The following is a 13,702-nucleotide window of genomic DNA, read 5'->3' as shown; positions in this document are numbered from 1 at the left end:
TACAAGGTGGTAGTGGAACTGTGCTATCTCATAATCGCCTTTTACGGCACCCACGGGAAGAAAGCTGGCTATATGCTGTAATGCAGTAACTACACAGCGTAGTATAAATTATAGGTATAAACTCAATAAAATAAATTTAGCGGTATATGTACAGACCTAAATCTAACTCATCTCGTCGTACCGTTAAAACCGATATCCTAAAATTTAATTAACAAAAAACCTATAACAAATCATACATTTTTAATTTGCTTATCATATTATATAAAACATTTGTTATAATAACAACATGAATTTAAAATAAAGTTTTGATAATAATTAGTAGCGTTTTGAAATGTATATTAATTAGTACAGTGTGATTTATCAAATTAATTTTTGATAACTTCAAAGGCTATATTTACACTCCGAACAGTAAATATATTAAAGAATTAACATTATATTGTATCAATACATTTAAACTTCTGAGGCCCCTGGGGGAATTGGAGATAGGGTTGGCAGCGCACTTGTGATGCTCCTGGTGTTGCAGGCGTCTTTAAGCTACGGTAATCGCTTACCATCAGGTGAGTCGTACGCTTGTTTACCGATTTAGTTGGGTACATATAAAAAAAAAAAAAACAATTTTATTTACAAAGAAATATAATTAAAACTAAGTATGTATTTCTATCGAAAATAGTACGCGTGATAGTTTTGGAACCACTTTTTTCTACTAAGTTCAATTTGTATCGAGTACATAATTTTTTTTTTTTTTACTTTAACATCAAAATGCTTAAAATTATTTTAGGCAGCTAGGGTAAGTTAAGGATTTTTTTTGTAATTTTTTTAACAACCGCTCTGGTGTTCTGATTGGAGTAGTCGCCTAAAACACCTACGGTTTGTGGGTTCCATTCCCACTCGGGGTAGAGATTTGTATTCGTACAAATATTTCTTCCCGGTTTGGACGTTTGTCCTTGCGGGTCTCCCCACCGTGCCTCGGAGAGTATGTTAAACTGTCAGTCCCGATTGTTATCATAAATACTTGATAATCATCATTACTCATAGTATGAAACATATCCGCCAACTTACAATGTATCAGTGTGGAGGATTAAGCTCCAATACTTATCCTACATGAAGAAAGAGGCCTATGATCAGCAGTGGGATGTTACAGGCTGAATGCTTGTTATTTTTTACTCTATCTAACATATCAATCATTACAGCCTATACAGTCAACTGCTGGACATAAGCCTCCATAAGTTTACGCCAAAAATAACGTGAACTCATGAGTTTTGCCCATAGTCACCACGCTGGGCAGGCGGGTTGGTGACCGCAGTACTGGCTTTTTTCGCACCGAAGACGCTGCTGCCCGTCTTCGGCCTGTGTATTTCAAAGCCAACAGTTAGATGGTTATACCGCCACCGGTCGGCTTTTTAAGTTTCCAAGGTGGTAGCGGAACTGTGTTATCCCTTAGTCGCTTCTTACGACACCCACGGGAAGAGAGGGGGTGGCTATATTCTTTAGTACCGTAGCCACACAGCACATCTAACATATGCATTAAAATTATATTAATGTATGTATTTAATGTGTGTATATAACTTTATGTCCAACTAATTTAATAAAACAAGTATATATATGCTTATCACGTAACAACTCGCTACAAAATTTCGTCCTCGGGGTCTGTAATGGCGTCCCTGTACATATTACTGCTATCGGCACTGGCCTTCGATCCAGGCTTTGCCTTTGTTTTGAGTAAGCATTATTAATATATTTTAAATTAATTTTAAAATAGGAATACTTTATTGGTCTCCATTATCCGTTTAAGTTGTGTATTTATAAATTTTTCGATCAGCAACGTTTAGGACATTCAAGAGTAGACGAATGTCATTTGGCAACTGCTTAAAACATTTGTCTGTAGTATGGCCACATATCTTGTCAACCACTAGCTACTGTAACCCACTGCTTCTGTAAAAAGATATACAATTATACTCAATTCTTTTAGGTGATGAAAAAAATTTAACATGGTCGACCAATTACCACGCGAGGGGAGAAATGACGAATCTCTTTACTGGTATCATAAAGCCTTTCGAGATCTGGTTAGTACCACAAATATTAATAGTAGTATAGTTCTATATAACATCCTAACGACTGTAATATTTTGGATGATTCTATTGTTGTATTCTTTATCATCAGAACAAGGTTTTTATAAAACAAAAACGCCAATACGAAGTTCAATTAATCGGTTTCCAATAACTATGTTTCAAATGCTCTTGAAATACAAATTATGAAATAATATTGCATTTTATAGTAACACGAGTGACCTCTGTCGTCCATATTTTTTTACACGATAATTAATTACCAATATATCATACACCTTCTCCGAAACACGTTGCATTTTATGGTGTATTATTCCGATCGGTTCAGCCATTTTTTCAGTTTAACCGAACAAAAAAACCGGCTCTCCATTTATTAGTATAAATATCTGATGGATAAAAATCCTACGTAAATTTAGAGGCAGAAGAGAGTCTCATATTTAAAAGAGATAGCATTTTCAGAATTTTCAGAATAGTCATTTTATTGTAACCATTCTTCCTCCGGATTATTCATTTTTTTTACTATTCTAGACGACGTGTTGGCGAAGCGATCACGGCACTGACTGCTGCGCTAGCAGTCGCGGGTTCGATCCCTGCTCATGACAAACATTTGTATTAGCCATATAGATGTTCGTCGTGGTCTGCGCGTTTGTTCTTGGATATTGTCTGTGTTTCCGGACCCCTGACCCGACCGGGCCGTTGAGTGCAAAAAAACTATTAGCAAAATTAAGAACTATTAAAAACTTGTTCAAACATTTATTTTTTATTTAATATTCATTTATTTAATGTCTAAGTATTTTTTATTTATATAAATACACTAGCTGACCTTACAAACGTTGTTTTGTCATATATGTTACCACCCCCTTAACCCCCCTCTATAACTTAGGGGTATGAAAAATTCATGTTGGCCGATTCTCACACCTACCCGATATGCACACAAAGTTTCATAAAAATCTATCCATCCGTTTCGGAGGAGTATCGTAACTAATATTTTGACACGAGAATTTTATATTATTTAGGTACAGCGCCGAAATTAACAAGTCCCGTATTGACTTTTACAACGGTATGGTGAAAACCTTCAGCGTTGGTGAAACTGACGAGGACTTAGGTCAAGAATTTAAGGTAAATTTTAGCAACTAACTGCTACGCTAGCTAACATTTCAGCGCCCTCTTATTCCAAGTGTTCGCATAAATCTGGAACATTATGTTTTCAAACCCCAGCCGTAAGATTTTGATATAATGGGAATCATTGTGTATTTTATTTTATTTATTTATTTTGTTTTATTTTATTAGGATAGCTTACAGCTTATTATAACTAATACAGAATAAAAATCAAAAAAGCTAATAACAAGCTACCACATACTAAACAAACAAAACACAGCAATGCTGAATATTCTCGGAAAGAGTAATCTATATAATGCTAAACAAGAATAGTTAGTTACCAGTGTGCACAGAATCCATCATAGATCTAACAATCGCCATTTTTATGGTACTGATAGTAGAAATTATAATTATTTTATTATTAGAATTTATATTAGAATATTAGTATTATGGATGTGCTAGTGTATCCACACTTCGTTCTGTTAAAAGTTAATAGTAAACATTATATATGTTTTTTTTTTTTAATATTACCTTCCGTGGGCCTTAAGGAACATACAAAAAAATAAATTTGCTAATTGGTTGAGCCGTTCTCGAGTTATGTATGCGCTTAATATCATTCATTTTTATTTATATAAATTTTTGTGTATATCAGGTGTATCCGATGACAACGGAAACGGTGACGAATCAAATAGTTTGTGAAAAGCATATACTTGAGAAAGTTAAAAATTTCTTCGAGAGGGAACAAGAGTTTGAATACACAGGTATAATAATCCTGATATAGCTTAAATCGTACTAATGAGACTACCTTTGAGAAAATCATTTATTAATTACCAAGCGATTGCGTAAAATCTTATATTACTTGGACATGGCGAGTATTTTTAGTTAAAAAATCTAAATCTTGCTTTGTTATAATGTTTAGCAAATATATGTGTACTTTTTTGGGTGGGGTTTGGCTAGAATCGAAATGTTTAACATGAACTTGGGTAGATCTATATCCAGCAATGGATTACGAATTGAAGAATTCTGAAGCACAGAATTTTTACCTAGACATTTTAGACTCAAATTAAATACTTATAGAGGATATTCTAATTTAATTAAATTAATTGTAATTGAAATATATTTGAATTACTAAATACTTTATACAAAGAATGAAATATGGTGTACCTACTGCTTTTCTTATTTTTTAACAAATTCCAACATAGGAGACACGGTCTACAACAAAAAAAATGTTCAAATTTGGAAAATGCTCGAGGTTGATCCAAGCGAACAAAAGAAATTAGAAGAAATTATATACGTCTATGAGAATGAAGACGGAACTCATGTACCCCTATTGTGAGTAAATAACCTTTACATTATTTTTATACAACTAGGGTGACAAACAAACTAAAACAAGCTCACCTGATAGTAAGTAGTTACCGTAGCCTGAAATGCTTCCAAAACCAGAAGCATTGTAAGCGTGTTGTCGATCCATCCCCCAACCCACCCTAGGAGCTCTGGTCACCTTACTCACCACAGGAACACAACACTGCTTGAAAGCAATATTATTTAGCTGTAATCTTCTGTAATATTGTGATACTTCAACAGTAGGGCTAGTCCAGATTTTGAGCAGGATATTTTTTGCTGTGCTCTACCTCAGTTTTATAGAAGCCTGCAACACCAGACACGTAGCAAGCACGTTGCCAAACCTACCCTCAACCCTCCCCAGGAACTCTACCCACCTTACTCACTATAGAATCACGAAACTACTAGAGTGCAGAGTAACTTAAATCATAGAAACTGTGTTTATGTATATCACACGTAGCTCTCATTTTACTTTAATAGGACTATAAATGGAATAACGTATAATAAGTAGTGCAAATCTTAATCCTCTCTTTTAAGGTAATTTACTACAATAAAATAAGTACTTGCTTCAGCAGTACACAAACTAAAATAAAAAACAATACTAGGTATTAAATTTTTAATAATTTTTCTCTTTGTATAGTCATTTTGTACTATATCTAACTTAAGCTCGATTTCTATATTCAAAAGCAATTGATTTTGCTCACAAATTGGCCAATTTTGAGCATGCCGTGTCCGTAATTGAACGCGATATACCCAATACATGAATACATTGTCAATTACATGTCAATTGTTAATTTTACAAAAAGGTAAAATAGATTTATTTTCCAACTACATTTTTGCTTATTAAGGCCAGCAAAGATTTGCAAGTATAACGAACCGTTTTATGAACATAGGAACCGGGCATTAGTCTATAATTTAATTTAACTGTTGAAAACTAGGTGACCATTTCCACCATTTGCTCCCGAAATATTCATGAACAAAGGAACATCTTTTTTTGCAGACGTGAAAGAATAAAACATAACGTCTGGAGCGGTGCACTAGACGGGCATATTATCGTACGATATTTCGACTATGGACCCGCAACTGCTGAAGATCTGGATGTAAATCAAGGTGTGAATAATCATAGAATACTTACTACGTTAAAACATCCAGATTACAGAAAACATGATCTTTTGAATTGAGTTTCCAAAAAATGCTATACCTACATACATAAATGCCTAGTTGGAAGATTTAGCTATAACATCACCAAGCTGGAAACTGTAAATTTGATTTAATAGCAATTTTCGAAATCTATCAACAAAATTAAATGGCACTATCAAAGCTGTAGCTGATGAGATAGGCTATAAAAAGTATTGCATGTACTCGTAGCAGAAAGAATAAATTGTAACTAAACCGATGATCATCCAGTATATTTCAATTATATTCTTTTTCAGTTGAGGCCTGCAACGAGACTATAATAGATGAATCGTTGAAGCAAGCTCGTCTTGTCATCGATGACGATGAATTCTTAAGGTAGGACATATATCTGGTAATCCTAATCACTTCAGCCTATTGAAGTCCACTGGATAGGATTCGACAAGTCGGCGCCGAAAATGGCGTGAACTCATGTGTTTTGCCCATAGTCACCACGCTGGGCAGGCGTGTTGGTGACCACAGGGCTGGCTTTGTCACACCGAAGACGCTACTGCCCATCATCGACCTGTTTGTTTCAAAGCCAGCAGTTGGATCCCGCCATCGCTCGGCTTTTTAAGTTCCAAGGTGGTAGTGGAACTTTGTTATCCCTTAGTCGCCTCTTACGACACCCACGGAAAGAGAGGGGCTGGCTATATTCTTTAATGACGTAACCACACAGCACCATCATAATTTGGTTCATAAACAGGTTTTTGAAATAAAAAAAATTAAATTGAAAAATCATGCTTATATGCTTGCTATGCTTATATAATCATGTTTTATAAATAAACTATTTTTAATTATTTTTGTTTTGCTGTAGCACTCAGCTGATCAAGTGTTTGGACTTTTGAGCCATAGACACTGTACTATCGTCAAATTGCTTTAACATTATGACATCACAAAAATAACGACCAATCATGGCACGTTCGTAGTCAAGTGTTTGTTTTTAAAATGTTATTAATATTTAATTGTTTTTTTTTTTTTTATTAACTTAATAACAATTTTTAAAAGTTTTTCGCATCGATTATTTATTTATACAATATATATTAAAATTTTAAAATTCATTAAAAAAAGTCAATAATTTTTTTGATTCAAAAATTTAATTATAACTTCATACTAACTTTTACTTCTGCTTTTGCTACCAATTCTTCCTTGATTCACAAATTTTAATAGTAAAATGCCGTATATCTTCTAGTCAGTGTGGTATGGTGGATATCTGTGATTGGTTATTGACAAAGAAAAAGTGTGTGTGTGTGTGTGAGCAATTCACACACGGCAGAAGTGAAACTTCTAAAAAGTAGTCTACATAAAGTATAAAATACTGTGTAATGTATTCTATCTCATTCTCTCCTATACATTTATGTGTTTTTTCCTTATTGTGACGTATTTTCGTTTCACTGAGTTTCAAATCACAACAACTCTAAAAAAGTTTCACTTACTTATAAAGTAATTGTTTGTTTCAGTTATAAATTACAACACAAAAAAGAGTATAAGGGAGACGAACACGAAGTAAGGAGACAAATATTCAACGAAAATCTAAGGTAACGCAGGTTTTTTTATCTTTTCGTATGTATTGTACCAGTAGGTTCTATAGAGGCTCTAATAAATAAAAAGCAAAAAGTTATTAGTCATTTGTAGGTTGACTGTTGATTGTGTAAGTAAGAGTCAAATTTATCTATTTAAAAAAAAAATACCATTAGGTGATAAAAACCTACGGGTTCCTGATGATGATTAAAGAATCATGTAGGCTTCGTTTTTTATTTTTCTGGAACCACCGATACTACTGTGATATTTAAAAAAATGATAATATTTATGTTAAATTAATATAAGATTTCATTTAGTTCCTACGTTTTATCTTATTTATAACTAGTGTGTGTTGAACCCAGTGGCCAATTTACTATTCAGCGCCGCGGGCCAAAAAGTTTGCTGCCCCATAAATTATTAACTAAATTAAATTAATGAACTGAGTTTAAAGCAGCGTATGTATTAGGTATTTGAGTTTTTTCTTCGGAATAAAATCGATTAATAAATAGTCCATTATTGAATTTTAAATTTTTACCCGTCTTACCCCTTTGCTAGGTCGCCTATGTCATATAATCTATTTTTACATATAATAAAATGGTAGGAAAGTCAAAACTGTACATTGAATATTTTTTTTAAAAGAATACTTGCTTCGGTATCGATTGTAGATCACACATCTACAATCGATACCGAAGCCAAAAATATAGTTTTTAGAATTTCTCTGTCTGTTTATCTGTATGTATAAAAGTACTGCATAGATTTATTTGGCACGAATATTATTAAGAAGTCGGGTCAACATATAGGCTACATATTATCACGCTATAACCTACGGGGAACGAGCAGTGAACCTTTATTTCTTCAACGCATTCTGTAACAACGTGTAATCTAACGACGCATATTTGAATGTTGTTGTTATTATCTTAATAACCGTGCTATAGCATTATAAGCTAGCTCCACACTATAAATAAAGACATTCTGTAGTATATTTAGTATCAGCATTGCACCCGTGCGAAGCCGGGGCGGGTCGCTAATATTAACACTCGATGAAACTAACACAATCCATTACCTTTTGGTCGATCTTTTTTTTTACATAATAATCGACTTTTCTTTCCCATCCACTTTCTTAGACCTCAAACCGTATTTACTTGTAGATAGATTATATTCGTAATTTTTATATATATTTACAGAAGTCGCGATGTATTATCATATTAATTGTTGTCTATTATTGTGTATTAAGTTTTAGTCAGTTTTTAGTTAGTTGTCTATTATTGTGTATTAATAGTTTGTTTTATACTTTTATTGATGAGTTAATTTGTCATAAGATAAATATTTATTGTTAGTATAAATTTTCAAACGTTCAAGTTTAAAGTGTATTGCATGCTGAGTTAGCCTTTAAGTGTGGTTTATAGTGTAAGATCTCTTTAACTATGTAGGTACAAATGATTTAAACCACTGCATACTACGTTGACTTCCTACATAAATAAATAAATAAATAAACATATAAAAATTCCTACTACGTAACAAGCCTAGCACGAAGGGCGGCTCAAGCCGCCTCACTCAAGTCGCCCCAACCATGGCCATGTTGGCTGTTTGGCTGTTGGGTGAATACGCCCATTGTTGTACCGTACAGTTTCACCCACTCTAAGCTCAAGTAGTCCCTATAGTATTAAACATAATTAATATTCATATATAATTCCAGAAAAGTGATAGAACACAACCAGAAGAATCTCGGATACAAATTAACAATTAACAAGTTCTCCGACCGGACTGACGCGGAGCTGGCACACCTGTTCGGAACTAGACCCTCTGATCCCTTCCAGGAGGGTTCAATTGTTTTCCCTCATACTGAAGAGGAAGTGGATGTTCTGGCACAGGACCTACCTGACAACTACGATATGAGAATTGGAGGGTACATCAGCCCCATTAAAAGTTAGTTGATTAAAAAATAATTTTTATGTACCGCCTAGTATATCCTTATTTAACAATTTTTAAAACTCATTTAACTCACCTATAATGGGTGCTCATCCCTGTAAGAGATTTCTTTCAGCACACCCAAAAAGGAACGATTACAGACAGAAATTAAAGTAGATAAGAAGTACAATAAGAAAACATTAAATCATTGAAATATATATACATATATACGCATACACACACATGCACAAACATATACACATATACAATATATACATATATACACATACAGAAAAAAAAACGCTGACACACAAAATAATAATATATAAATATATTATACCCATGTCTTAGTGCCAAGAATAAAGTGATACCTACTACGACAAAAAAAATATTACATTTAAATACGAAAAAAAAAATATTATTAGTATTGCAACGATTTATAAAAGAAAAATGCTAAAAGCATACGTGTTTAGATTATGATATCTGTGGTTTTGGATGTGCATTGTTATTTTCGAGAACTTTAGCTCTAATAGATGTTTAAAAGAAAAAAAAAATATTATCTTTTGTCAACATACTTTTTCTCTTTGCTGAAATACTTTTAGTTTAATTTTAAGACAAAGTTCAATAACTAATATGTTTTATAAATTCCTATTAACTCTCAGACCAAGGTGCGTGTGGCTCTTGCTGGGCGTTCGCCACCGCGGCGGCGGTAGAGGGCGCACTCGCTCGTACGAACGGTGCTCGTGACCTTGATCTCAGCGAGCAGTCGATCGTCGACTGCGCTTGGGGGTAGACCTATTTATTGTTGATTAAAATGAGAATATCTCAAATTAAGCTTTTTTTTAATTTCTTTCGTTAGCGTTAATTCCATTTTAATAGAGACTAGTACATGAAAGAATATTCTAAGAAGAAAAATTGTATTTCTGAAATGCTTGATGATAATAATAGCGGTAGTAGCACTGGCTGTTGCGCCGGCGGTCGCGGGTTCGATTCCCGCTCACGACAGACATTTGTATCGGCCATATGAATGTTTGTCATGCTCTGGGCGTAGTGCTTGTATCCTACTGGGGGCCGTTGAGTGTAAAGCGTTGATTAATTATTATTAATTATTATATGGAGTACACGACCTTAGAAATGAATTCAAACTTATAATTAATTGTCTTTGTAATATTTGATATAAAATCCAACTTTAGTATTATTAATACTATTATGAACAACTCGACATACAAATGTTGTCATGTAGAAATAATAACTATTCTAAATTTTTTTCCTTAAATTTGAGGAAATTATTATTATCATTTTTTTTTGTTATCAAACAAACATTTTCACATTTATTTAATTGTCTAGATTCCGAAACTACGGCTGCGACGGAGGTTTCTTAGACAGGGTATACAGGTATGTCTTAGAGCACGGTATTGCAGTAGAAGAGGACTACGGATTATATTTAGAAGAGGTTCGTATATGCTAATAATATTAAAGTATTCGAATAAAGTACAACGCACAACTAGTAATGTGTGTAAAGTTGATCGCAGTAAAATAACACTTCTTACAAGTGACTGCGTTTCTGTGGTGAATACGGCTATAGGTGATAAGCTCTTGGTGTTATATGTATCCATAGGCTACGGTATCGGATTACCATCAAGCGGACCGTAAACTGATTTGCCTGCCTACTAATATAAAATAGAAGTATCTTTTAAAACGCTCATCGCTTCAGCCTGTAATATCCCACTACTGGGCATAGGCCTCTTTCCCCATGTAGGAGAAGGATCAGAGCTTAATCCACCACGCTGCTCCAATGCAGGTTGGCGGATATATTCCCTGCTATGAGTAACGATCGCTATCGGGTGTACATGATAACAACCGGGACCGACGGCTTAAAACGGAAACCCACTAGGACTGTACAAATACCCAGACCACGGCAAACACCTGTATGGCCAATACAAATGTTTGTCATGTGCGGGGATCGAACCCGCAACCGCCAGCGCAACAGGTACAATCCATGTGGCTGTGACCGCTGCGCCAACGCGGCGTTTAAAACGCTCATATCAAGCGATTATTATTTCATCATCATTACAGCCTAAACAGTCCACTACTGGACATAGGCCTCCACAAGTTTACGCCAAAAATAACGTGAACTCATGTGTTTTGCCCATAGTCACCACGCTGGGCAGGCGGGTTGGTGACCGCAGTACTGGCTTTGATTATTATTTATACGGCTAAATATTCTAAATAAAAATCGTGATGCGCCACAACTCTTTGATTAATGTTATAAGCTGGACAGAGGTATCATAAGCTATTCACCAATTAGTATCATGTATATTTATGTTTTTGAATAAAAAAATTATATCAAATCGATAAATCCTAATATAAGCCCATTTTAATAAATGGGGCAACAAACTCATTAGGTGTATAATAATAATAATAATAATTATTATTATTATTATCTATAATATAATATCTATAATATGTGTATAATATCTTATCTGAATAAATTTAGAATCTTTTCTTTTCTGCCTTAATAACACGTCTAGTCGTGTAAAATAATATTTGAATATATAATTCACTTTTCAGAATGGTTACTGCAAAATGAAAAACATGACCAAAATCTACCACATTAAGGGTTTCACTAAAATACCATCACTCAGCGTGAACGCCATGAAAGTAGCTCTGTACAAATATGGGCCGGTTTCCGTTACCATCAACTCTTCCCCTATTGTACATTATGCTAATGGAATATACTACAATGTTGATTGGTGAGAATAATTTTAACACCTAATTACCATAAGTGGCTATTATTATCATTGTCAGTAATAAAATGTTTGATTAGTTGAGCCTTTAACACCCCACTGCTTGGCATAGACATCTTGCTCCATGTATTAGAAGGATCCGAGCTTAATCCACCATGCTTCTTCACTGCGAGTTGGCGGATATAATGCCTACTATGAGTAACGATCACTATCAGGGAGGTCATGATAACAACTGGGACCGACGGAATGTGACAATTGTTGTCTTTATTTCTGTGAAGATCTAATTAGCTTTTTTTGATTTCTCTTCCATTACATATAAAGTGCTCAACCATAAGCCTATTCGGTATAAACATGAGCTGTATGTAACTGACACTATATATGTTGAAATCTTATATCAGCCAGAAGATATCAGTGATCTGGACATATTCTTTGCTGTTCTAAGTTCTGGATTTCAAGACACCCTAAAGTGTAGTTTAGACATAATATCAGAGAGGCGCAGTGCAGCAATTCTTCTATCTAAATATGTTTTTTACAATTTCACATTGCCAATATCAAAACATCGCAATAAATGTGGAACTGCATAGTTTGTGGGTAAACAGATAAGCATAAAATGTTATTTTCAGTAACGACGATGGACCTAACCACGCGGTGACTGTGGTGGGCTATGGTGTTCGAGATGGAGCCACATATTGGATCGTCAAGAATTCCTGGGGCGAAGACTGGGGACAGGACGGCTACATCCTCTTCTCTGCCACTAACAACAACTGCCACATTCTAGAAGATGCTTACTGCCCTATTATCTAAACTCATACAATTGCAACAGACACAGAACTATGACAGAACTTAATTGATCATTTGTAAAGAAAAGAAACAAAAAAAGAAAGCTTAAGAAATTTAAAGAAAGTTAAACTGATTAAGTAGATTTTAATAAAGTTCTAGTCGATTTACGAAGTGAATAAACGAGAGAAGAGTTTTGGACTATATTTAAATTTTATTGAAAAAGCCGATGATTGCTTAATTTAGTCATTAAAACATAAAATTAAAAACAGTGTTTGTGTTGTACAAAACATTTTCAATTTTTTTTTACGTCACAGTTCTGCTAGTTGCACTAAAAATAACGTCTAAACGGTTGACTGATGTGCTGTCTCTTTCTATCAAAGTGAAGATTACATTGATATGACTGGGACAGTAAATATTTAGCTAAGTTTTATATTAGGAAACGCTTTGAGTTTTTACAAAAGAAAATACTGTGTTGTCCAAGGTCGAATGAGGCAAATAGTTTTACATGTTGCTTAGTTGTAACAGTGGGTTTTAAAATGAGTATAAAAGTTTCATTCCTTTTCCTTATTGTCTTCTATTTTATCTTTTTCTTTTCCTTACTCTCCATTTTTCTCTCTCTCTTGTACAGATTATTATTTTCGTTTCTTGTGTATTGTTGTTTCTTTTTTTTTTCTACGCGCCAGTATTCTGTAGAAGTGAAAAACTCAAAGCGTCGAGCGTAACAATTGATTCGTCTTTATTGTAAAAATACTAAGCGTAAATAAATTCTTAACGTGCAATCATAAAGATCTGGTTTTTTTTCACTACCACACGTATATAGTCATTGAAGTATTTATCAATACTAAATATGTTTATCTAATCTATCATCATCATTACAACCTATACAGTCCACTGCTGGACACAGGCCTCCACAAGTTTACGCCAAAAATAACGTGAACTCATGTGTTTTGCCCATAGTCACCACGCTGGGCAGGCGGGTTGGTGACCGCAGTACTGGCTTTGTCGCACCGAAGACGCTGCTGCCCGTCTTCGGCCTGTGTATTTCAAATGTAATCTATAATATTAGATAAT

At 34.2% G+C, this 13,702-nt stretch overlaps 1 protein-coding gene across 1 annotated transcript; it reads left to right on the top strand.

Annotated features, from left to right (window-relative positions):
* The first annotated feature begins 1,593 nt into the window (after nucleotides 1–1,593).
* On the top strand, nucleotides 1,594–13,417 carry LOC123665480 (cathepsin K-like). The gene is made up of 13 exons (XM_045599778.1): nucleotides 1,594–1,719; nucleotides 1,970–2,063; nucleotides 3,080–3,182; nucleotides 3,814–3,922; nucleotides 4,364–4,493; nucleotides 5,503–5,612; nucleotides 5,936–6,014; nucleotides 7,136–7,213; nucleotides 8,893–9,122; nucleotides 9,767–9,893; nucleotides 10,452–10,557; nucleotides 11,676–11,857; nucleotides 12,475–13,417. Exons 1-13 carry the CDS (start codon nucleotides 1,653–1,655, stop codon nucleotides 12,653–12,655), a joined length of 1,596 nt encoding a protein of 531 aa, XP_045455734.1. The 5' UTR covers nucleotides 1,594–1,652; the 3' UTR covers nucleotides 12,656–13,417.
* Nucleotides 13,418–13,702: the final 285 nt, after the last annotated feature.

The sequence above is a fragment of the Melitaea cinxia genome, chromosome 24, assembly GCF_905220565.1.
Source record: "Melitaea cinxia chromosome 24, ilMelCinx1.1, whole genome shotgun sequence".
Classification (NCBI taxonomy): domain Eukaryota; kingdom Metazoa; phylum Arthropoda; class Insecta; order Lepidoptera; family Nymphalidae; genus Melitaea; species Melitaea cinxia.
Note: the sequence above shows the minus strand (reverse complement) of the source record. Positions and strands in the feature narration are given on the sequence as shown.